Below are 25729 nucleotides of genomic sequence, written 5' to 3' on the forward strand. Positions count from 1 at the left end.
TATTCTCCCTGACAGCATGATTTATCTTCTGTCATGGTAAGTGTTCTAAAACAAAAACACTGGTCATAAAAAGAATATGAATTTAATTTGTAGACTGCTTATTATTGCAATAACATTGTGGACAAAAATAAAAGTTATGCTATAACTGTACATACCTTTAAACTCAAGTTTGATGTTAAAACTGCATCATGTTGTCTGCTAAACTACCCATAATTCAAAAGAGGAAGTGCTGCTACCGGGAGAAACTATTTTTGATTTAAATTCATAAAGAGAGATAACCCGAACTTTAATTTTGTTTTACAAAGTAACACAAGTGACAAATTAAAACGCAACACCTAACACAACTATTTTAATATTTTTTTCGTAGATAGTTGCTTTTTTTTTTTAAAGTTTCTAAATTCAAAAGAAGTAAATGAATAGAAAAATAACACACCAAAGCAGAAACAAAATATTCAGTATTATGCAAAGATTTTTGTATATCTTTATCATACTGCGGCGCACTTACATGCATTTTCAAGCATACCTAGCAACTTGAAATGCATATGTTATCACATAGAATTGTAGATATGCGATATTTTCTGTTTAGATATTATTTCTTACATTTCATTGTTGAATTACGAAAAGAAAAAAACATGATTTTTTAAAAATATTTGTCCAGAAATCAACTGCATATGTTACTTACACAAATATCTACATTTTTTGAAAATGACCCTTATAGACTAATGATTTGGTTAAACAAGACATTATGATGAGTTAAATTTTAACGGTTTCATTGGACTGTAAATATTTATTTAGTTACTCTGTGTGAGAAGTAAATAAAATAAAAATCGCCATGACATTCAAAGTCAACTTGGAAAATATCTTCACATTTTAAAATATGTTGGAGCTGCTATACACACAGACACAATACCACTCAGTTTCGTATCGATTTAAAATAGTTCTTTAACTGGTACAAATGTACTCCAATACTTCACTTTACCTGTTGTCATCCATCATCGACACTTTTTGCAAATTCCGTTTATATTGTTCAAATTTGTGACAAATTCGTCCATATAGTGAATATAGTTTATTCATATTTTATTATGGGACCGGATCGACTTGGGGCCGGATCGACGTGGGCCGGATCGACTTGGGCCGGATTGACTTGGGGCCGGATCGGTTTGGGGCCGGAACGAACGGATACCTACATTTGAGATCACTACATAAAACATTCATTTAAAGCAAAAACATTGATCAATTGGAAACAGAGATATATATATGATTGTATAATTAATTATAATTCACATTGATATTTTAAAATTTACATTGCCACTGAACTGTGAGAAGACGAAATGATTTAGGGGTACTAGTAATTCCCAATGAGAAGGCATATGCTATCATGGCTGATTCCGACAACAGAAATATATATATACATGCGAAAAAAAAATTTTAATGTTTTTTGATATTGGTATTGACTGGCCAGGGTCTGCATGATAAAAGACATACACACACTAGTGGTCGGGTTTATAATGGTAGCCAAAAAGGTAAACACAAAAAAAGAAGATAGGTATGATTGCCCATGAGACAACTATCCACAAGAGACCAAAATGACACATACATTAACACTTATAGGTCACCGTACGGCCTTCAACAATGAGCAAAGCCCATACCACATAGTCATCATACATATTCAAGTTTATATTTTGATATTATACATGTTGTAATATAAGTACTTCAGTAAACTGTATGTGTAGGATTTTGGGCCGTGCTACAAAGTGGTGAAAATTTAAATGAGGCTACCTTAATCCCTATGTACCAGGAATTATATTATACTATTGTGTGCCACTTGGCAGGAAATACGTTTTTTTAGTTGCTATTGACATTGAACTAGCTGTCATTAACTGCATATTGTTTTAGATCTGTATTTAGTGTCTTTGTGTTGCCCTTTTCAACTGATTTTTATCGCTTGTTTATATTTTTGATTGTTAATGGGGTAGGTATCCGTTATCATGTCTAACCGTGCCACATTGTATATGTGGCTGTTCCAAGCCAGGCCGAGCCTGTCATTCCAGTGGTTGTCATTCATTGCTGTAAACATGTATCATATTTTTTCGTTCATTAGTTTGTACATAAATCAGGTCGTTAGTTTTTCTCTTTTGAATTGTTTTACATTTGTCAAAACCTGTTATCGGTAACTATGCGGTATGGGTTTTACTCATTAATAAAGGGCTTAAAAGCCGTACAGTGACCTATTATAGTTTTTAATTTTTACACCATCTTGTGGACAGTTGTCTTATTTGCATTCATATCACGTCTTTTAATTTTTATATAAATCTTATTCATGACCCTATACTTAAACAAGAACCCGACAGTAGTTGTCTTATCTGATATCATCATGTGTTTTGTGACAGTCTCTTGCGAATTTGATGTTTAAGTTTGTAAAAAAATGTCACTTGTTGGAGACTGTTTGTTGCCGTCTTGATGGTGATTTTTTATTTATTGTCGTTGGTTTCCTAACGGAATGATGTATATTCCGAATCTCTTTTTCTTTTTATTGATCATTTAGGATCAGAAAAAAATAAGTTTACATAATTCATGCGGCGAATACCTCATCTTTCTATATTTGTTTAACCTCTCGCAGATAATTTTTAAATCGCTTTGAAATGTCTTTAAGTTTTTTACAGAGTTTTCGTTTTTTGTTACAATAAGTGGTAGATTTGCTGCTTACTTATAATCCACCATAAAGACTTTAAAATTCATAGTAGTTGTTTATGTCTGGAAATTAATGCAAAATAATTGTGCAAAAAGAAAATTCAAAATCAAAATAATTACATAGTTTTATATTACATGATCTAGAAGTAATATTTATAACCGTAAGACCAGACAGTTTGTGTGTGTTATTATACAAATTAGAAGATGTGGTTGAATAGCAATGAGAAAACTCTATACATTTTTAACAGAGAGAGTTAAATCGCGTGGCCTTCCAGAAGGATGAACAAAAAACCCATGACATATAAGTTATAAAAAGCCACGACATGACAAATTCAAAACAAACGAGAAAACTCATATTGTGATGTACATGTACATATATCGATTGACAAAAATAATGATTATAATAAAATGTAATTTTTTTTATTGAAAAAATCTTTTTTTTTAAAGACAATGTTTTACTTGATTCAAAGTTCATGAATAATAATCAACTGAAGTGTAATATGCAAGTATTTTTTGTATATGCTCAGAATGTTATTCACCATCGAAGTTAATCATGTATTTCTCATTTATTTCATCATACAATCTTTCTGCATCCTTTTGTTTATGTGCATCATTGATGCACGGTTGTTTGAAGTGGTGAATAATATGTTTCACTGAACTGTCTCCGGACTTGATTCTACATATGGCCTCTTTGTTCTTCACTAGGAGACCACCCACAACAACAAAAACGCTACCAACTGCAACACATGTCATGTAGATGACAACATCACCATTATCTAAAATAGAAATGATATATCTTAAAGTGGTACCTAACACCTTGACCAAAATTAATTCGGCTCGTTTAAAATTTAATAATTTTTTTACAAAATATTACTTTGACAAAAATCAGACACATTTTCGGAAAAATATGGTTTTTGACAAACACTAATGTCGGTCATTGAGAAGCTTATTATTTCTTTAACAATACAATGTCATTAAAACATTTAGCTGATTTAACAGAGTTATCTCCCTGTAAAGTTAGGTACCACCTTAATTGTCAGTATACAAAATACAAATTATCAAAACATTTAGTCATGATAAAAAAGTGAAAACAGGTTTTTCTATGTGTAAAATGTTTTGAAAATATTTAGCTATGTTAAAGTTCTTAAGTTTCATCACCACAAGTTAGCCATGTTTGCATTTGTTTAAACGCACGAAAATCAAGTTATTAGGGTCACTGTTAGTGTCCTTTCCCCTTTATAAGTAATTTGATTACACTTTGACTATGATTAAATGTGCAAGGACAGGGGTGTGTGGATTGTAGTATATGCTTGACCTGTCTATTGTACCAGTATCGCCCATTTTTTTAGTTTGTGCTATCCTCTCAGTTTTTTTTACTCATTGACAATTAGAATAGATAGAATTCGTTTGATTGATACATATTAGCATCTTCTACACATTTATGCCGCCTATATATAAACTTTGTCAACGTATTATAAATTAAAGTACTGATTCGATTATAAAATGTATGTGTAAATATTCAAATTTAGAATGGAAATGGGTAATGTTTCAAAAACACAATAGCCCGACCAAAGAGCAGAACACAGTCAGGGATCATCAGTGGGTCCTCAACACAGCTAGAAAATCCTGCACATGGAGTCGGGCTGAAGTTGACCCCTAAACAATATACTAGTTTATGAATGGACTTCACAATAAACTCTAAAATATATAAATAAGACTACTGAACAAGCATTCTGTGAGTATTGCATGGCAAGACATAGTTTTCTACCGGTTAAAAATGCGTTGTACTGGAACAAAATTCTAACTTGATCTATAATTTTTCATGGTGTAAACTTACACGTAACAAATATAAAGTCAATATCTTCAATCATGATAAAAAAAGTGTTCAAATTGATAAATTAAGGTGGTACCCAACACCTTCACTAAGATTTATTTGGCTCGTTTAATTTTCATAAAATTTTGACAAAGTATTTACTTTGACCCTTTGACAAAAAAAAAAAAAAAAATTCAAAAAATTTGAACCAACCAATTTATCAGAAAATATACACTGGTTATATAGCAGTTTGACAAACACTAATTTTGATCATTGATATTAAGCTCAAATATTTTGTTTCCATAGCAAAATATATTTAGAAGCTTAATATTCCCTTAACAACACTACATAATTCAAACGTTAAGCTGAATTTACAGAGTTATCTCCCTGTAGTGTTAGGTACCACCTTAAGTGAATTTTCTAAGTTCAAGGACAATAACTCTGCACAAAATCATCAGACCAGAACAAAATTCGCTGATGATCTGTAACCTGTCACGATAAAGCTATTATACTAATTTTCAAATGAATATCTTCAAGCATAACGAAAAACTGATTATTTGAGTGAAATTTTTGAGTCAAAGGACCATAACTCTGCACAAAATTATCAGAGCTACAACAAAATTCGAACTTGATCTGTAACTTGTCATGATAAAACAATAAACTAATTAAAATATCAACTCAATCCCTTCAAGCCGGAAGAAAAAAGTGGAAAACTTATTTGCAGACAGACAGACAGACAGACAGACAGACAGACAGACAGACATACAGACAGACAGACAGACAGACAGACAGACAGACAGACAGACAGACAGATCAGACAGACGGACAGACAGAAAGACAGACAGACAGGCAGACAGGTAACCATGGCAACCTGCTTCAAAGGTATTTGTTAAAAAAAAATTGATGTTTAAAAACAATTGTACTGATGAACATTTCAACACATCATTTTTAGAAAACATCGCCTGTATACATGGCTACATTAGTTTCTCTAAATTTGTTTATTTTATGTATTTGGTCGGAATGCACATTGTGTGTCATGTATATGAACACTTCCAGCAGATTTGTATTTATATTGATTTGACCATTTACAGTTCAATGTCTCGAAAAATTGAAAGTAATATGTAAATATACAAGCGCTTACTTGATGTGGTAGGTGGGTTTTTAGAGTTGCTGTGACTTGACTTGTTCTCTTCTGCAAGAAAATAAAGACGTCTCAACTTTATAATTTAATCGATTGAGTTGATAAAGTGTCTATACGTAGGACCTACATGGGACAATGCTTTCTGTGTTAAGTACCTGTCTTTATATGAATCAAGTTCCTGTTGATAGGCGATTCATGACCCCTCTTCAAATGTCTTTATATTTTGTTTTTGAAGACGGTAGGGTATGAAAATGAGTTTTATGTATTATTTTTTTTTCTTTTGAATCTTGGTTGTCATGGAAACCATCCTTACAAAATTTTGCCTAAATACGATCCTTAGGACATCTGGAATGAAGTTTGTGCTTAAATTTCTATTATTTAAAAAAAAACATGGCCGCCATGGCTAAAAATAGAACATAGCCTATTAGGGGTAACATGCAGTGTTTGGCTTATATCTCAAACATAAGCCTTAAAATTTTCAAATGAAAATAACAACCCATGTTTGGGGTTGCTGACACTTAATTGTTGATTGTATGGAAATTTTGCAGTTTTTGGTTATTATCTCTTGAATATTATTAACGAACAAGATAAACTGTAAACAGCAAAAAAGTTCAGCAAAGTAAGATCTACATATAAGTTTATATGACCAAAATTGAAAATTGACCCCTTAAGGAATTATTGCCCTTTGAATAATGTTTTCACAATTTGCTCATCTAGTTGGCTTACTTTAAAAAATCTTTTCCTGAAATTGCTGAATCAATTTCAGCCAAACCTAGGAGTATCTAGTATAAAATTTCCTTGTACGTCAAGAAACTAAGCCACTCTGGCTAAATGGAACATAGGGGTAAAATGCTTTTATTGCTTTTGAAGGAAATATGACAGCTACAAAGAACTTTGAAATGTAATTTTTAAGCCACTCATTGAAATATACTGTAAGACCATGAAATAGCATCTAATGATATTTTTTTTTTTAATTCAATATGCACAAGTGTATATTTGGACGCAGCTATCCTTCATTCAGTCACCAGCCTCTGGCTGTTTTCTTTTGTTTGGTTGGGTTGTTGTCTCTTTGACACTTTCCCAATTTCTGAAAAAAATCTAATATCTAAAAATGGTACATGGGTTTCTGTTATTGCCCTTACACTTTAGAGAAGTTTCTTGCTTCAATGCACAAAATGTTCACATAAATCTTTCAAATTTTCAGAAAAAAAGGGAGAGCACCTTGCCCAGAGATAAAAGTTTTCATTCTCTATCAAAATATCTCTATCAATCATATATTCTCATTTATAATTACCAAATTTGTGTCAGAAATGCACATATAAATGAAATGTTTAAGCTTTTTATGTTCAAAATGTTTGAGTATGCATCGGTTTGGCAATCTGAATTTTGGTGAAAATTGACTATTTTTTACTAAAATTAATTTTTAAAAGAAAAAAAAACACACGACTTTCTTTTTATTTTATAAATATATAGAATGTTGTCTTTCAAAATTTATCAATGACATGTCATGGTATTGTTTGTCTTTGAAGATAAACAGATTTAAAATTTAGGAGTTTTTGAAATGTTTCATTTTCGAATTTTAACCCATTTTTATATGGTTGCTATGGAAACAAAATATTTAGTAAATTCAAAATTTAAACGTTTTTGAGTTGTTTGTGGTTTTGTCTATTAACAATGTAAAAACCGTAATTGCTTTTTTATTGATTAACTTAATTTCCATGAGCGTTTAAATTCCCTTATTTCAAATTTTCAAAAAGGGTCTTTTTCAAATATTCAGGCTAAATATTGTTTTGATGGTTACCATGGCAACGGGTATTATACAGGGGAAATAAAGACAGAATTTTACTTATCTTCCAAAGTTCTTATGATATAGGGCAAACAAAAATACTTCTGTGACATGCCATGAATCACCCTCTGATTTTACAAAGACAGGTACATGTACGAAATTTGTGTCTTCCGCCTTGGAAATGACATGATTGTATTTCCAAAGTTTGAAGTTCAGATTCTTATAAAACATATAAAAAAAAATCAAAACCGTGACTTCACAGTGTTGAAATCCAAATATAAATGACAAGTAAGAATACATGAATAAGAAATTAGAATATTTCACAGTGATGCAGTCATTGAATCAAACGAGATAACGTGTATATATTCGAAATAGACAATTCGAGACCCCATAACAAAGCTGAAATACGAAGGGACATTCAAAACTTAAAACTTGAAGAAGAATTTAGTGTTAGATGTATGATTTTTTTAATTACTAGTAGTTGTTAGCGGCTTTGAACAAGCTATCGGTAGCTGCTAGTACTCTCATATCAGTATTTAGTGTCTTTTTGTTGTAAGATATAGAAGTACCCCCCACGTCCAATTTGTGTTTTTGATAAATGTATCCATATGATGCGTTAATTTAAAAAAAAAAGAAGATATGGTATGATTCCCAATAAGACAACTAGCCTTTTTCCACTGATTTTTATAGTTTGTTCTTATGTTGTACTGTTTATACCATTGTCCCAGGTTAGGGCATGATTGGTATCCCGCTAACATGTTTAATACCGCCCTATTTTGTACATATATATATATGTATGTATGTGACTGTCCCAAGTTAGGAGCCTGTAATTTAATGGTTGTCGTTTGTTGATGTGTGACATATTTGTTTTTCGATCATTTTTTGTACATAAATTAGGCCATTAGTTATTTGTTTGAATTGCCATTTGTCATTTCGGGGCCTTTTAAAGCTTACTATGCGGTATGGGCTTTGCTCATTGTTGAAGGCCGTACAGGGAACTATAGTTGTTAATTTCTGTGTCATTTGGTCTCTTGCGGAGAGTTGTCTCATTGCAAATATTACCACATCTTCTTTTTATATAACAACATTGCAGAAACAAAATAACGATCATTTATAATACACTACATAGAAAACTAAAGCTTTTACAACACGATTCCTTTGAAAGGAAGAAGGATATTTGAACATTTTAACAGACAATAGACAGCTTCTGACAACTCTTTGAAATTTCCTACGTATTTGAGAATTATTTCGAACCGTCGATACGTATTTCAATTGCAATCACATTATTTAATTTATCACTATATTACTCACCTCTGATTCTTGCGTCACCAGGGATGCACCCTACAATGTGATCGCACCTAAAGTTTAAAAATAAATATGTAAATCCGTTCAAATAATATATTGAATGGAGTACCACTTATTGATTATAGCATATACTAGTAGATGAAACGCGTTTTGATTGCTCTTTATTATAACAATATTCTTAAGGAACAGTAAATACTAGTAGAACTTATCTTATGGTTGTAGGCAAGTTCTTTCGATATGAAAATTAAAATAGTTGAACTGAAGATATTCCGCACATAGATAAGACACACTAATCAATATTTCTTGATGAATAAATTGTGTTACTATATTTTCCGGTTCAGAAACTACCTTTTTGCCTACTCAATATGTATATATCCGTAACTTAATTTACTGATCTCCTGTGTGTATGATGTTTATTTTTTATAATGTGTTGGTTTGTTAGGAATCGTTTTTTGTTGTTGTTCACATTGTCTTTTTAACATTTACTTAGTCAAATTACACTACCGTGTCAAGAGTGAAGATAATTAAATCTAACGACGTCATGTCAGATCATCATGTCAAATGTGGGTTGGAAGTGACAGCTTCAAAAGCCGTTTTCTCTGTAAATAAGTTGGAGTTATCTCTCTTTTTGCACAATATAAAAAATATAAAATTGGAAAGTTGACAAGTTATTGACTTTACATTTCCTGGTTAAGATAAAAGCAGCAAAAGAAAGAGGAAAATATCCAATAATTTAAATTTCATATAGAAGAAATGGAAGGCAATTGAAGCAGTTTGTTAATCTTATTCTAAAACACGGAATAATAGTATTTATCATGAGTTACGATAAAACATAATCACTGGGGTAAAGCTGATGACCGTAACTGCATTCACGGTCATCCCAAGATGTCGGATGAAAAATTAGGTCAGTTTCTGTATTGTCTGTTAAAGTGTTTCTATATCATTTTCTTTACAAATCATACATTGAAACTATGTAAATTTGTAAAAGAATCACTCGAAAATCACTAATTACTTCCGAGAAATGTGCATGAAACGGGAAATTCGAGTTGAAAAAATCGTTAAGATGACCGTAAATCATAATCAAAATATTTTCAAGATGACCGTAACATAAAACAAGGATGACCGTGATTGGTAAAAAGATGACCGTAACTTGTAAAGGATGACCGTAATTTGTAGAGACTGACTGTAATTTATATAGGACGACCGTAACTTTTATAGGATGACCATCAATTCTAAGAAATATCCGTATTGTATTCAAAGCTTTTTGTTGTCTTTTTTTAAACTATAATATAATTGGCCATATTTAGGATTTATAACAATGATAGGAAATTGCATATTTCTCGTAAACAATGAAATATTTATTGATATCGACGTTAAAATTTTAACACAAATTGACAGCGATACGACGAAAATTTGAAGAAACATGAATGTGTCCCTAGTACACGGATGCCTCATCTACACTATCATTTTCTATGTTTAGTGGACTATGAAAATGGGATAAAACTGTAATTTGGCATTAGAATTAAAAAGATCATACCATAGGGAAAATGTGTACTAAGTTTCAATTTTATTTAACTTGAAGCTGGACAAACGGACAAACAAACAGACGAACGGACGAACGTACGTACGCACAGACCAGAAAAACATAATGCCAATAAATGGAGCATTAAAAACATTTATAATACATACGAATATTTGGTAATCGAGCCCATGTGTATGGTTCCAGAGGAAGCAGATTAAAATCGTAATTTGTCTTGATATATGCAGGCGGAAACACTTTTGAAATAGGACAAAAGAATCGAAGCTCTGTGTTTATCGAGAAACCGATAAATGTTAACTGTAATGTTTGATATAGTAACAAAATTTTAAAAAGTTAATAGAAACCAATAAAACGACAATTTTCTTATTTTAAAAACACCATCTGCATAAGTTTTCAATGTATCTATTAAATAGTAATGCAAAACAATAAGATATCAAGTCGACGACATGGTTTTTATCGGGGCCTTTTATAGCTGACTATGCGGTATGGGCTTTGCTCATTGTTGAAGGCCTTACCTATAGTTGTTAATGTTTGTGTCATCTTGGTCTTTTCTGGATAGTTGTCTCGTTGGCAATAATACCATATTTTCTTTTTTATATATAGTATCTATAAGTTGGATGTAGAAAATGCATAACCTCCGATTTTTTTTTATCACGGACGGAGAACATATCAATCTTTTAGTTCAGAAATGTTCGTGTCTGCCCTACCATTATGTGAATCAAGAAAAAATTCCCCAAAACAGGTAACGATTTTATCGAAAAGAGAAAAATCAAGTGCACCTTTTTATGTTAGGGCATGTTTGGGTTGTATATTTTGTCTTTAAAACGTACAAAGCAAGAGTATTTTATATAGCATCTCGCTTCAGATTCTATCATTATTATATATCAAAGCTACAGGTTGACTTTATAACGTAAAAAAATGACAGTACGAAAAGATGAAATATATGGGTCAAGTGAGATACCGTTTTTAAGAGCAAAATTGGCTGTGCGTCATCCCTACAATGGCTTCCATTTCTACGATTGTGAGCATGAACTGGCGTAATGGGGAGATAATTTTGAAGAAGTAGAATCCTGACTGTATGAATAACATTTCTGTATATATACAAATTGACAACGTTCCGCCTTGTGATACGCTTTTCGTACAATACTATTTTAAGGATCTACTTTGCTGGAGCTCACCTTCACTAGTTTATTCGAATGATATTTTCAAAATATTTCTGTTATTTTATTTGCACGACAAAATGAAAGACGATATAATATCAATAGTGTACATGCAATTTTTTGGCATTTTTAAAAATGTGTATTTATTATATGTCATTAAAAGGAATCCCAGAAACAAACAAAAAATTCTTTTGTCGAGCAGTTGAGGGCTGTGCACCGCATTTTTTTTCCATTATGCTTGTAAGGTGTCATTTTATCGCGCTTTTGTAGCATGTTTTCCCTTCCTGTTCATTTGCATGTCTTTTGGAAAATTCATTTGAAAAATTAAACCCTCTACTGTAAAAAAAGATACATATGGTAATCTTTGCATTTGAAGCACGTCTTATTTTCTTCTACCTATAGGATAAAACTCTCATATTAATATGTGTATACCAACACGATTAATCATTTGATACAAAAAGATAGTTATATAAATACGGATATTTCTTTGAATTGAGGGTCATCCTTTAAAAGTTACGGTCATCATTTACAAATTACGGTCATCTTAAAAGCAGTTACGGTCAGCCTTGTTATGAATCGCTGATTCTGTTACGGTCATCTCGATTGTGATTTACGGTCATCTTGGCGATTTTTTCAAATCGAATTTCCCGTTTCATGCACATTTTTCAGAAGTAATTAGTGATTTCCGAGTGATTCTTTTATAAATTTACATAGTTTCAATGTATGATTTGTAAAGAAAATGATATAGAAACACTTTAACAGACAATACAGAAACTGACCTAATTTTTCATCCGACATCTTGGGATGACCGTGAATGCAGTTACGGTCATCAGCTTTACCCCAGTGATAATTAAAAACATAATTATGATGCGTACCATTCTTTACTGTTACAATTGCATGTTTTTCCACATTTGTCACCGTAATTGCCTTTTGCGCATTTTTTACATGTTAATTTTCTTTCTGAATAGTAGCCATCTTCGCATTCTGTAAAGAAACAAATTGAATTGGAGAGTAAATCAATATTGTATTGTCATAAAAATTCAAAAAAGCCATTAATTATCAACAATTGGTTTCAACTTTTACTTAATTTTATCACAAAAATAGAGACGTATTGTAAACGTATGATGAAGACATTGTACAACTACTTTTTTATTTATTCATGGAAAGTGTTTTCAAGCGAAGTCTGTCCCATGTATTGAAAGGAAATATTAAAATGAAGTTGATAAAGTGTATAAAATGTACTGTTGTGGTTCAAACCCTTCGGATCGACTTTCTTCTAATTACCAACTCGCTAATTCATTATAAAAGTTAGTATACTAATTTTTTGTATGCATAGGTTGATTTTGGCAATGCACATCTGGTGTATTCGTGAACTGTTTTAACATGACGTCGCTATGAAAATCGTGTATTAACAAAGCAAACAATAAGAACTTAATGAAGTGTTTTAGTTTGATGTCATTGTTTACCTGAAATAACAAACAAATTTGCAGAAACGAAACTTTTGGCGATTACGAAATATTTTAGACCATTTTTAGGTAAACAAACTGCTTCAAAATTTACTTTTCGATGAGTATGCATTGGAAATTGAATATTAATGCGCTCATTGGTATACTTTTATAAGATTTCCAGAATATCGACTGTCGGAATTCCGATGAGAACCAATTGTGCCCCTCTTCTTGCCGATTTGTTTCTTAATTATTATGAGGCTGACTACTTACAGGAACTTCTTAAGAAGAAAGATAAAAGTCCCTCACTAAATAATACAAACTTTGGTGACTATGTTAAACGAATCTATCCAATCGAACTAGAGATAAAGGATACGACAGATATCTTGACTTACATCTATAAATTGACAATGAGGATCGGTTGAAAACAAAACTAAACGAAAGAAAAATAATGTCAGCTTCCCGATTGTGAATATTTCATTTCTATGTAGTAACAATCCAGCAGCGCCTGCATACGGAGTATATATCTCCCAATTGAAACAATATTCCTGGGCTTCTATTTCTTATCATGTTTTCCTTGATAGAGGATTGCTGCTCACAAGGAAGCTATTAAACCAAGAGTTCAAAATGGGGAATTTGAAATCATCCCTTTTGAAATTTTACGGACGCCATCACGAGTTGGTTGTTCCTTATTTCGTAACTACTTTACCGTTCCATTTTCACGATTGTGACCTACCGAATTGGAAATTTTACCGGATTTGTTATAACATAAGTAGCGCATAAGTTTTGGCTTCTGTACTTTTATTTTTCTGTTTGTCTTTTTACTTTTAGCCATGGCGTTGTCAGTTTATATTCAATCTATGAGTTTGACTGTCCCTCTTGTATTTTTCGCACCTCTTCTATAAGAAACTGAAAGTGGACATTAAATATCATAAACATATAGGTTAACCATGTATTATTTACATTTTTCTGTTTTCTAATAAGGTCCGTCGTAATAAAGTTTCTTTTTTTTCAAGAAAGAATTTGAAAATACCTTGTTAATTGAAGAGGTTTGATTGTGTTTTTAATGATTTAATCGTTGTCTGCAAAATAAATAGAAACTATTTTTTGCGATTTCTTACAAAAAATATCTGAGTATTAAATCATAAGCTGCAAATTTTCAAATAGATAGAAATTTCACAAAGAAATAAAAATACATACTTTTACAAGTTCCATTCTTTAATCCGTAACCTGAGCAGCAAAATTTCTCAAAGCTATAATACATATATAAAGATTTAATACTCAAGAAGACGGTGGGAGGCTGCATCACCACACTCTACTGTTGTGACTACCTGGTTGTGCATCAAAATATAATGATACTCATCTCCAAGATCTTTAAAGTTACATAATTTACAATTTCGTCTATCTCTCTGAATATTTGTCCATCTCCCTATCTCAATGGGTAATTTATGGTTAATGGTTCTAAATTTGCATAAAGTATAAATATCACGAAATTCTAAAATATCAAAATAGTTCTCAAAGCAAAAAGTACTATCCTTAAACATTCGATAATTTAATGTCTTCGAACATGCTTGCACATTTGAAAACCATGTTTGTTGAAACTGATCTTGGAGTGATGTTCTGATTGTATTCTTTAACCAAATGTCACTAATAATACATGTTTGAGATAACCACACAAAAGATAAGCCCGTTTCATTAAAAATGGATTCAACATGGTTTAGCCAACGAAACTTTAACTCATTTTCATTTGACAGCTTAAACAGTAGTTTTTGAAATAAATCTGACTCCAATTTATTAATTTATCATTGAATCTCTTGATAGAGGAAATAAAGAAATGAATGAATGAATATTTGTCATATTTTTTCTTTACTTTTAAGTATTTCTCTGATTAAAAAAGAAACATTACAAATAAACAAGGTATTATACCTAAACAGTGTACCAAGTATGTTATGCTTTAAAAAAAAATTACAGGTAAATCTTAGGTGAAATTCTAATTAACCTTGATTGTTATAAAAACAAATTATTTATCAAAACATCTATTGACAGAACAATCTATCCGCTTCCATTTTGACAAAAAAATCACAAATTCACTACTGGTATCTGAAATACAGAGTAAGTATGTACTTTATGTAGTTCACAAAAAGGTACACATCATATGATATACAACCCTTCCCAGCTGGTTTTTGAAAAATAAATTAATTCTAATGAATCATAAGTTATTTTCTTTGCAATATATGTTGGTGTTTGTCCACTTTTGTCAATTATAACTTTCTTCTACAAATTGCCTGAAACTGAACAGGCAATTTGTAGAATTTTGCTTAAAAATTTCAGTCATTTTACAAAATGACTAGGTATTTTTAGTCATTTTGTATAATGCCTGTCAACGTTAGGCATTTTATAAATTGACTGAATATTCAGTCATTTTACAAAATGCCCAAATATAGAAAATGCCTGTTACATATTCATATCGTGTCTCATTCATAGCGTGAGCTTTGCGTACACAAGTTGGTCAATTTAAAGGAGAAATAAAGAACTATCTGGGTTTTTGCACAACAATCAATATTTGAGGGTCTGGATAGGGCCTATTTTTCTACATTCTTCCATTTGTTGGGTCAATTTTCCATTTTTTATTGTTTTACTAATTGATTTTTTTCTCCTCATTTTTTCAGTTTCTTTAAATTTCAGGTCCCAATTATTCTATAATATTCTTATTTTTTAATGATATTTTTTCTGAATTCTTCAATTTTTTTGGCCTATCCAATCCCTGACATTTGTAGGTAAACCCATGTCAGGAACATTGCAGGCAAAACTTTTGTAAAACAGTGATAGAAATAAGAAAATCAACCAAGATGGTGCATAATTAAGAAAAAAAAACCAGACACAAATCACCTATGATTGAATCATTTGCAATCCTTAACTATGAAATGCTTCTTATTTGTTAGCTGAAAATTAATTGAAATATACGTATTGCAAGATCGTTCTTCGTCCAGCGATACCTTAATGCAAATAATTTGGTACCGATGACAGCTCTTTAATGTCATGTTAAAACAGTAGGGCACATAACTACATACATGTAACTGTATTTTTTTTCAATTGCAATGTTAAATCTTTAAAATCCAACTGAACAGTAAATATTAGATAGTCTGTGTTTTCATACAATTTCACATATTACATGCCTTTAAGCGCTTAATGTATTTTGATACATAATTGCAGTTTCATTTTTTACATTTTTTGTACATTCACCGAATACGTCAGCAACCAACATCATAATTCGAGTAAATTAAATGCTTAGAATTTTAGATCGTTAAAAGGGTTTGTGCTCCAGCAAGCATAGTCAATCCCGCCACAATCTATATGAGAGTGTCCCAAGTCAGGAGCCAGTAAATTGAGTGGCTGATTTTTTATTGTTGTTGCTGTATAGCATGTTTGTTTTCGTTCATTGATTTGTACATTAATCACGACGTTTGTTTTCTAATTTGAATTGTTTTATTTTTGGCATTTAATATAATAGCTGTTTATGCGGTATGGGTGTTAGTCATTGTTGAAGGCCGTACGGTGACCGATAGTTATTAACTTCTACGTTGTATACCATTTGGTCACTGGTGGCGAGTCTTCTCATTGGCATTCAAACTACATCTTCTTATCTTCACATGACATTTTTAAAACCTTTGAGTTACACTTCGGGCAGTTATATTATATATTTAGATAATAGATTAAAAGACTTTATCCTTGAGTTTCCTACACATTAGGACAATTATATAATATATACTCTGACTTGATGGAAATACAAATAAGATAATGATACCAAATACGGTGCATAGTTATTGTACGCTTTCGCCTAAAACAAGAGATAGCCAATACCAATTTAGAAAATCTTTGTTTGAGGAAATAGGAACCCTCTTTTTCAATCTTAAAATTTATCAACGAACATTTTTCGAACTGTGTGTTATGTTGAACCCTGTTGTGTTTTTACATATATTTAATTATGTAGCGGAACTGTTCATATAAACCGGCAATAGCTTCGAGATATAAACAAAGATAAAAAAAATCAATCATTAACGAAAGTGAAATAGTGAAAGAATAATTCGCTTTAAAAAGCATGTTTTGTTCAATTTATTCAAAATGAACAATGAAACATTGCCGATGAACTATTCATTCGCTAGTGAATAATTCGAAATCATTGAAATCATTCGTATACCTATTCATGTGCACTTTATTTAAACCCTTTGCTAGAGATGCATGGATGATGATCTACAAACAAGTTGCTTTCTTTAAAAAAAAGAAAAGCAATACATGAACCTAAGACCGCTGACTGCCGGGTCACCAAAAGATATTTGGTGAATTTGTGTTTGCTTTTGAATTGAAATAATTGACTGTCAATATAAGAAGCCAGTTGAAAGTATATATTTACAGCTTCTATTTGAATTCGTCAGATTTATCGAGAGATGTGTCTTTGCCGATTAATAATAATAATACTTTATTCAGAAGCAATACAGCTTATAGAATATACAATTTTACAATATTTTGTATCAGTGAAATATAAATACAATAATTATACACAATACATGTATGGCGGAGAATGAAAATAAATTCATATGATAAATAATTAATACAACTACATATTACGAATTTTTTCAATATTAAACAAAAATTTACCTAAATTATTAAGTTCTTTCACATTGTGAACTGATAACAACTGTATAAGTTTAAAAGTGGATGGATATTGCCAATAATATTTCTTAATGTATAGTTTTCTTACATCACTATATCTATTACATTCTAGAACAACATGGTTGTGATATGATATTGATATATGCATGGGACTTCCCAAAATTATACTCAATGCGAACTAAAGTTACTGAAATAGTTGTCACTTGACGTTTAACTTTAAATAAAATCAATCAACCGACAAAATAGATAAACAGTATACTATTCTCAGAAGAGAACCTCATATACTTTGTTTTTTATTTAAAAATCATTGTAAATTATCCTGATTTACAAGGTGGTTGAGGGTCTGGTGCCGGCTCTACCAGCCGACAATTTTGTCATACCAGCAAGACCTAAACGAACAATAAAAGCCAAAATTGATTCAAACTGTGAAACTGACAATATCATCGAACGTCAAGTTATCAATAACACAAGAGGACTTAAAGTACCAAATAGCAACAAACCACAGTACAAACATTCATTTTTTGTGGAACAACTATTGACTGGAACCAACTACCAGATAAAGTTGAGCATGCAGGTTCTGTAGAGGCATTTAAGACCGCTCTACAAGAACACCGCCCATAACAACGGCGCTCTTCTCCACCGTGTATAAAAGCCTAAACAGGATTCTACCTGTACCACAACAGATACAGATAAATAGTACAAATGAATTTAGACATGTCAGTCATGTCAGTGTTGGTACTTTGATGATGCGGCATAATAGTGTTGTTTTACACACCATCATGAACTACTATATACATGTAGGTAGTGACTGGTATTATGAATAAAGAGATGAAATGCTGACACTCTCAATTTATTCAGAATTTTTTTTTGCATTAATTTAATAGTTTTCCAATATATTGATTACGTGTACATTTTGGGTTCTACTCAAATGTGCACAGGAGTGCAAAGAGAGGACATTAAGGCGCTCGGTACAATACTATACTGGTATATAGATTTGCAAATAAAAGTGCACATATGGTCAGTTATGATTTAATAATTTTGTTGTACAAGTCAGCATGGGGTATCAAAACTACTGAAATTTTGTTACGTATCAATATTTTGAATAAAAAGAGGACATGCTGTTACCCTAAATTTATGCGAACAAAAATTTCTAGTTATTATATTGCAATATTGCTGTAGATTGTATTATACATTGAATCCTGACATATAAAATATCATAATGGCTGATATACTATGCTGGTATATAGATTTAAAAATTAAAGTGCACATATAGTCAGTTTTGGTCAATGTGTTCAAATAATTTTGTTGTACAAATCAGCATGAAGTTTTAAAACTACTGAAATTTTGTGACGTATCAGTATTGAGTAAAAAGAGGACATGCTGGCACCCAAAATTTATGCGACCAAAAATTTGTTGTTATTATATTGCAAAATTGCTGTCCATTGTATTATACATTGAATCCTGACATAAAAATATGGCTAATTTACTATGCGGGTATATAGATTTACAAATTATCATGATTATAGTGCACATATGGTCAGTTTTGGACAATGCGGTCAAATAATTTAGTTGTACAAGTCAGCATGAGGTATCAAAATTACTGAAATTTTGTTACGTATCAGTATTTTGAGTAAAAAGAGGACATGCTGGCACCCTAAATTTATGCGACCAAAAATTTGTTGTTATTATATTGCAATATTGCTGTCCATTGTATCATACATTGAATCCTGACATAAAAATATGGCTAATTTACTATGCAGGTATATAGATTTACAAATTATAGTGCACATATGGACAGTTTTGGACAATGCGGTCAAATAATTTAGTTGTACAAGTCAGCATGAGGTATCAAAACTACTGTAATTTTGTTACGTATCAGTATTTTGAGTTAAAAGAGGACATGCTGGCACCCTATATTTATGCGACCAAAAATTTGTTGTTATTATATTGCAATATTGCTGTCCATTGTATCATACATTGAATCCTGACATAAAAATATGGCTAATGTACTATGCAGGTATATAGATTTACAAATTAAAGTGCACATATGGTCAGTTTTGGTGGATGCGGTCAAATGATTTAGTTGTACAAATCAGCATGAGGTATCAAAACTAGTGAAATTTTGTTACGTATCAGTATTTTGAGTAAAAAGAGGACATGCTGGCACCCTGAATTTATGCGACCAAAAATTTGTTGTTATTATATTGCAATATTGCTGTCCATTGTATTATACATTGAATCCTGACATAAAAATATGGCTAATTTACTATGCGGGTATATAGATTTACAAATTATCATGATTATAGTGCACATATGGTCAGTTTTGGACAATGTGGTCAAATAATGTAGTTGTACAAGTCAGCATGAGGTATCAAAATTACTGAAATTTTGTTACGTATCAGTATTTTGAGTAAAAAGAGGACATGCTGGCACCCTAAATTTATGCGACCAAAAATTTGTTGTTATTATATTGCAATATTGCTGTCCATTGTATCATACATTTAATCCTGACATAAAAATATGGCTAATTTACTATGCGGGTATATAGATTTATCAATTATAGTGCACATATGGTCAGTTTTGGACAATGCGGTCAAATAATTTAGTTGTACAAGTCAGCATGAGGTATCAAAACTACTGAAATTTTGTTACGTATCAATATTTTGAATATAATTTTATGCGAACAAAAATTTGTAGTCATGTGTTTAAATGAAATAAACTATTGCTGATTGTGGCTGCATAGTTCAGGGATTATAACTAACAAGGACGTATACAACTAACATCAAATATACATCTTTTCAAAAATATACATAATAAAGTGCATATATGATTGAATTTGATAGGTATAGGAATATATATTCAGTGCCCGTTATCGTTGTAACCAAGATCGTTTTTATAATAGATAGATTGTCAGATCACAGATAAATTTGTGTTAAAAGCAACGTGTTATGCGTTCTTAATTTTCAAATATTTGTATTTAATCCGGTTTATAAATCGGAATTATTAATTTTACTTTATTTTCGATGTTTATACTACGAAACAAAGATATGAAAAATATTTTTAAAAAATCGATGTAGAGCGGTCCTGGTTACAAGTTAACTTAGTGTTGATCAGAACATTGAAAAGTTAACTTGGGAACAGGTCTGGTTTTGATCGGATTTGTCAAAGCAAAAGTTAACTTATGTTAACTTTGTTGCAGGACTGGTTATGACAAGACTGGTTCCGAAGTTTACTTAATATGTTAACTTATGACAGGACTGGTTCGAAGTTAACTTATATCAATAGCGGACCTGTTTCCAAGTTAACTTTTTGGCAGACAAAAAAAGCAGTCCTAGGACCATGTCCGCTTTTCAAGTTAACTAGATTTTGGTCCTAGGACTGGTCAGAGCAGTCCTAAATCCGGTCACAGGTTAACTTTGACCAGTCCAAATGACTGGTCATCAAGTTAACTTGCTGTACAGGTTAGGACTGCATCTATCTGTAGTTATTTTAAAGCTCGACTATTTTATTTATTACTTGGGAATGTACATAATTTTTTCGATTATAACCCTTTGGCAAATACTAATTTCTACTAACCGGATGACTTATGCAAATTGCACAAACCTACTCAGTTTGCTTTATAATGTGGAATTCTGGATGCATTTATTTTATCTATCATATCTTTATATTTTGTTTCCTACATGAATGCCTTTATATTCTCAACTCGTATTTGAAGCTGTCTTTACTCATGGTAGATGTTGTATGCGGTGAAACCTGTGGCATGCAATTAATTGGGACCTCTTATGAAGAGACTTATTTTGGTCTCATAAAACATTTCAAATTTTAAGGATTTCCTGATTTTACTTAAATCAATTCAAACATTCTACAGGGAAACTTAGTTTTGCCGAAGAATTTTCTTAATTCAGAAGTTTATGAATACCTGTACACACTTTCAAAACAACCAATTTATATAAAAAGGAATGTAGATATAAAAAGATACCAGAATTAAAATAATGTACGTCAGACACGAGTTCAGTAGATACAAAAAAAGCATCAGTGACGCTCGAATGAAAAAAGTTAAAAGGCTAAATACATTACAAAGTTAAGGAATCTATTCCTTGGGTAGACAATCCTTAGCTTTTCGAAAAGGTCAAAGTTTAAAATGGGACAGTGACTCAAAAAAGAAACAAAAGAGAAACAACTCGAGGTCAGAATACCGTTAGAAATAATGACCGTGCTTGAAAGTCACATGTGAAGCTCTTTCTGCCGTGTCCTGAATTTAGATAACAAAAACGGAAATAAGCTTTCACGAGTGAATTTAATAATATTGCATGCAAGTAGTATCTTAGCGCACGAAAGAGTAAATAGAAAGCATCTCACTGATACTCAGGAAAAGAATACGCATTTGCATCATCACATATCTTAATCTAATAGTTATATTCGAATGTCAAACGGCTTACATTAAATGTTTTGACTCCGGATTCATTGACATTTTATCCGGAATTTTTGAGAACGCAAACCGATAGTGTGCTTTTGAAATGTGATCTACAATGTGAATGAAACAAGAAGTGTAGGATAGTTGGTCAACACAATGAATACAATTTTCAAAACCGTGCCATATAGTACAAATACGTAGATGCTATACGGTTAAACTATAATAAAACAAACAAACATAAATTGAATTTATTTTTTATAAAAAACTAACGTTCCTGTTAGTATTTTTTTTTTTTCAAATTCTTTTGAATATATATAATATCAATAAACACGAACGTCAAGTATTTACGGATGGACAGTTTATTTATCGAATGAATCTACTTTTAAATTCTAAAATTCCACTATGTGAATATATTAATATACAAAATATAAGCAAAGACTTCTAAATCCATACTAAAACGGTATACAATAATCAACATTATGGTTGTAATTAAATGTTTTTGTGATTATTGTAAATTATTTTTACAGTTGCAAGGATTTAAAATCATGCTTTATGAATTGAAAACACACAAGTACTTTTATTCACGATCGTTTAAAATTTAAATATTTACTAAATTTATCTTACTTTCCGTTTAATGGATATATTACAATACAAAAAAATAAATAATAATTACTCATAAAACCTTAATACTAAAATGGTATGAAGTAATTAACGTAGAAATATAATGATAATTGTTTATAAAATTTTTTTGTTTGTAGGATGCAAGAAATTATTTAGATTTAATTTTTATGTTTTCTTTACAAATGAATATTTAAAAATACCAAAGCAGAGTATCTTGTAATATAAAATACTTATTTCTTAATTGCAACTCTGAAAATATTCTGATTTGAATCATTGTTAGTTTCTTCAGAAACATAAATACAGTATATATTTTGTATACATTTCTTTGATTCCGATTGAATTAAATACTTTTGATAAGAATATTATCTTTCTGTTTTCCTTTCTAATAATAATATTTTAACCAGAATCTTCTCTCCCGTAAGTCTATGATGAAATACACACTCAGTATCCCGTGGTTAAATCTTCAAACATAATTAGTTCACATGTTATTGAGACAACATACGCTACCACGTTATAATTGACCCAGATACACACAGTGTACAGTGGTCGTTTTTAAACAAATATAATTGCGTCGTCAAGGCCATCAAGGGACCATATCAAAGACGTTGATAACAACCTGTTAAGACCTGTATAAATGACCGAAAACTTTCGAGACGTTCCGAGAATTTTATTCTGACTTCCGGACCCCTCAGGGGGTTCATGCAAAAAATATTTTTCAGGTGATAAAAACTATTATCATATACTTAAACTATTTAACTTTACGATAAAAGCATTAAATTACCGTAAATTCTATGTTTTTCGACTTGGTGCTTAACGGGCTGATATGAAAAATTTATCACTTGCTTTGACTGTTATTACATGCCTTTCCGTAACGTTATCGCATGGCATTCCGGTGATACTCGGCAAATTCCTGAAAATACACCTCAATGCTACGTTTTCAGTGAAAACATTACAAAGTAGTGTACAACACACTTATTGGGATACTGGAAAGAATATTGTGTAAAATAATAATAATAAAAAAAAATTAAAACATTTTTTAAAATGTTTCAAACATAATTTAGAAAGTTACTTTAAAAAAGAGTTGACCTTTCCAAACAGTATTCATTATGTATATTGTTGAATGATTTTTTTTGTCGATTAGTCCATATTAAAATGTTTTTCTTCTCCGTTGAGTCTTAGGATAGAAAGATATCATATCGAATGTACTAAATTTGAGGTTAGACGTCCGTGAACTTTTCACTGTTTGGACTTCTATTTGGGAACCACGTAAATGGATCAATATATGAATCTGTTATTTTTCTCCATTGTTGAAGCAGATGATAAAAAGATCATAAAATGTCATTTTTCATATCGCATGTATTATCAGCTCTCGGTCAATATCAGCCCTCGAGCCATGGGGCTCTTGGGCTGATATTGAACCTAGGGCTTATAATACATGCGATATGAAAAATGCCATGAAATAATCTGATATGATTAACATATTTGTTTAACGTAATATGCTATGAATTCAAACAGATCTAGAAAATTCAATTGTAGTGGGTTATAATTGTCCACAGTCGTTAGAGGTCCCCTTGATGATTAAGTTGATGACAGTTGAAAGTAAAATACACACGAAATGCTGATTCATTATTATATCAAGTACATGCATCGTTGATTTGTTTGTATCTTTTTTAATCAGTTTTGTTATAAAATATGAGAATTTGAGTCAAATCGTCGAACATGACTCTGTCAGCTTAATTTGACAAGACGACTTAAGCAAGGTTAGAAATAATGGCCCGATGTAAACATGGTAAAGTGAATGTTCAACACGTTAATCATTTATAACAATTGACAAAGAAAAACCCAAATGACAAGCTGTTAAACTTTGTATGATTAAACACATAAAAATTTGTTTTCGTTATATAAACATTCGTATTACCTTGTGTTATTGCTGCATTCACCGTTCTGATTCCCATTGCACTCAACTGTCAATAGCAGGTAAACCTCAAAGAAAGCTACACAAAATATTACTTTTACAACTTCCATCTGTTCAAAAATCTTTTTAGAGATTGAGGAAATATTTGTTATTTCATCACAGGAGTGTGATATCCGCTTATAGTTTGAATAGTTCCAAAGGGTGATTCATACAAAGAGTTTTCCTGTTTATCTGTCCTCAACCTTGGTTTTACAAAAAATCACGCATAAAAATTGCAGGAGAATGCTTCATAAACTATATTTCTATTTATGGAATATATCGTTTTTATCGTAAATTTTAAACTTGTCCAATGTCATGAAAAAATTGTAACTGATTGCTTATCAAGAAATGGGGAAAGTTATGTTATCTGACTTATGTAATGTACAACCAAAAATAATATTTTCGGCAAACATTATGATTTTTAGGACTTGATTCCTATTTTCCTGATCAAATTAGAATGGGTTATTCTTTTCTATTGTGTTTATGTATAAACACGCCCTATGAATTAATTTCGATTAAGAAATAATTCATGGGGGCTTGAATTTATACCGATGTTTCAAGAGTGACCCTTTATGCTAAATGTTTTCCCACGAGCGATAGCGAGGGGTAAACTATCACCTTAAAGGGCAAATTCATGGTAAAATCAGTATACATTCAAGCCCCCATGAATAAGTTATATTCTAAAAGGACAAATACGGGAATATGTTTTGATCGAAGCGCTCTAGATAGAGGCAAATATTTGCCGCTCCCGTAACTAAACGCACTATTACATTAACGTAAAAGAACAGAATAAAACGAACAAGTGAGAAGTTGTGAGAGTACTCGCAGCTAAATTTGTAGTTCAATGTCAATAACAACTAATAAAAATCATGTATCTAAGACTTTAATGGTCTTTTATTGTGGTTAGTGTAGTATGTGTAGTCTAGTTTTTTTAATTTACAGTCGAACAAAGTGAATTTGAATCGAGGAAAGCCACCACTTTCGTTTTGACCTCCTCGTGCTACCATCTACAATCTATCTATATGTTTATCTAGTGAAAAGTTGGCAAGTATGAATCAAGTGCAGGGTAATACTTAACCAACAAACATTGTTATGTGCTCTTTGCAGTACACATACTAACAGTTTAATAACCAGGCTTGACTGGTGACTTAATTAAAGTAATTACTTGGACTTCATCCGTTCCTTTTG

At 31.2% G+C, this 25729-nt stretch overlaps 1 protein-coding gene across 1 annotated transcript; it reads right to left on the reverse strand.

Moving 5' to 3' along the window:
• Window positions 1–3197: 3197 nt before the first annotated feature.
• On the reverse strand, window positions 3198–24616 carry LOC143043384 (uncharacterized). The gene is made up of 6 exons (XM_076215712.1): window positions 24506–24616; window positions 14082–14134; window positions 12312–12420; window positions 8743–8789; window positions 5646–5696; window positions 3198–3467 (listed from the first exon to the last, which is right to left on the reverse strand). Exons 1-6 carry the CDS (start codon window positions 24610–24612, stop codon window positions 3223–3225), a joined length of 612 nt encoding a protein of 203 aa, XP_076071827.1. The 5' UTR covers window positions 24613–24616; the 3' UTR covers window positions 3198–3222.
• Window positions 24617–25729: the final 1113 nt, after the last annotated feature.

The sequence above is a fragment of the Mytilus galloprovincialis genome, chromosome 8, assembly GCF_965363235.1.
Source record: "Mytilus galloprovincialis chromosome 8, xbMytGall1.hap1.1, whole genome shotgun sequence".
In the NCBI taxonomy this organism is placed as follows: Eukaryota; Metazoa; Mollusca; class Bivalvia; order Mytilida; family Mytilidae; genus Mytilus; species Mytilus galloprovincialis.

What these genes read in the sequence shown, in the direction of transcription:
- LOC143043384 (XM_076215712.1), bottom strand. Translation starts at nt 24,612, where the DNA reads ATGGAAGTTGTAAAAGTAATATTTTGTGTAGCTTTCTTTGAGGTTTAC. An exon ending in AATTGTAACAGTAAAGAATG is followed by an intron (nt 8,790 to 12,311) that starts GTACGCATCATA and finishes TTTAAACTTTAG; the next exon opens with GTGCGATCACATTGTAGGGT. An exon ending in TGGTGACGCAAGAATCAGAG is followed by an intron (nt 5,697 to 8,742) that starts GTGAGTAATATA and finishes ATTTTCTTGCAG; the next exon opens with AAGAGAACAAGTCAAGTCAC.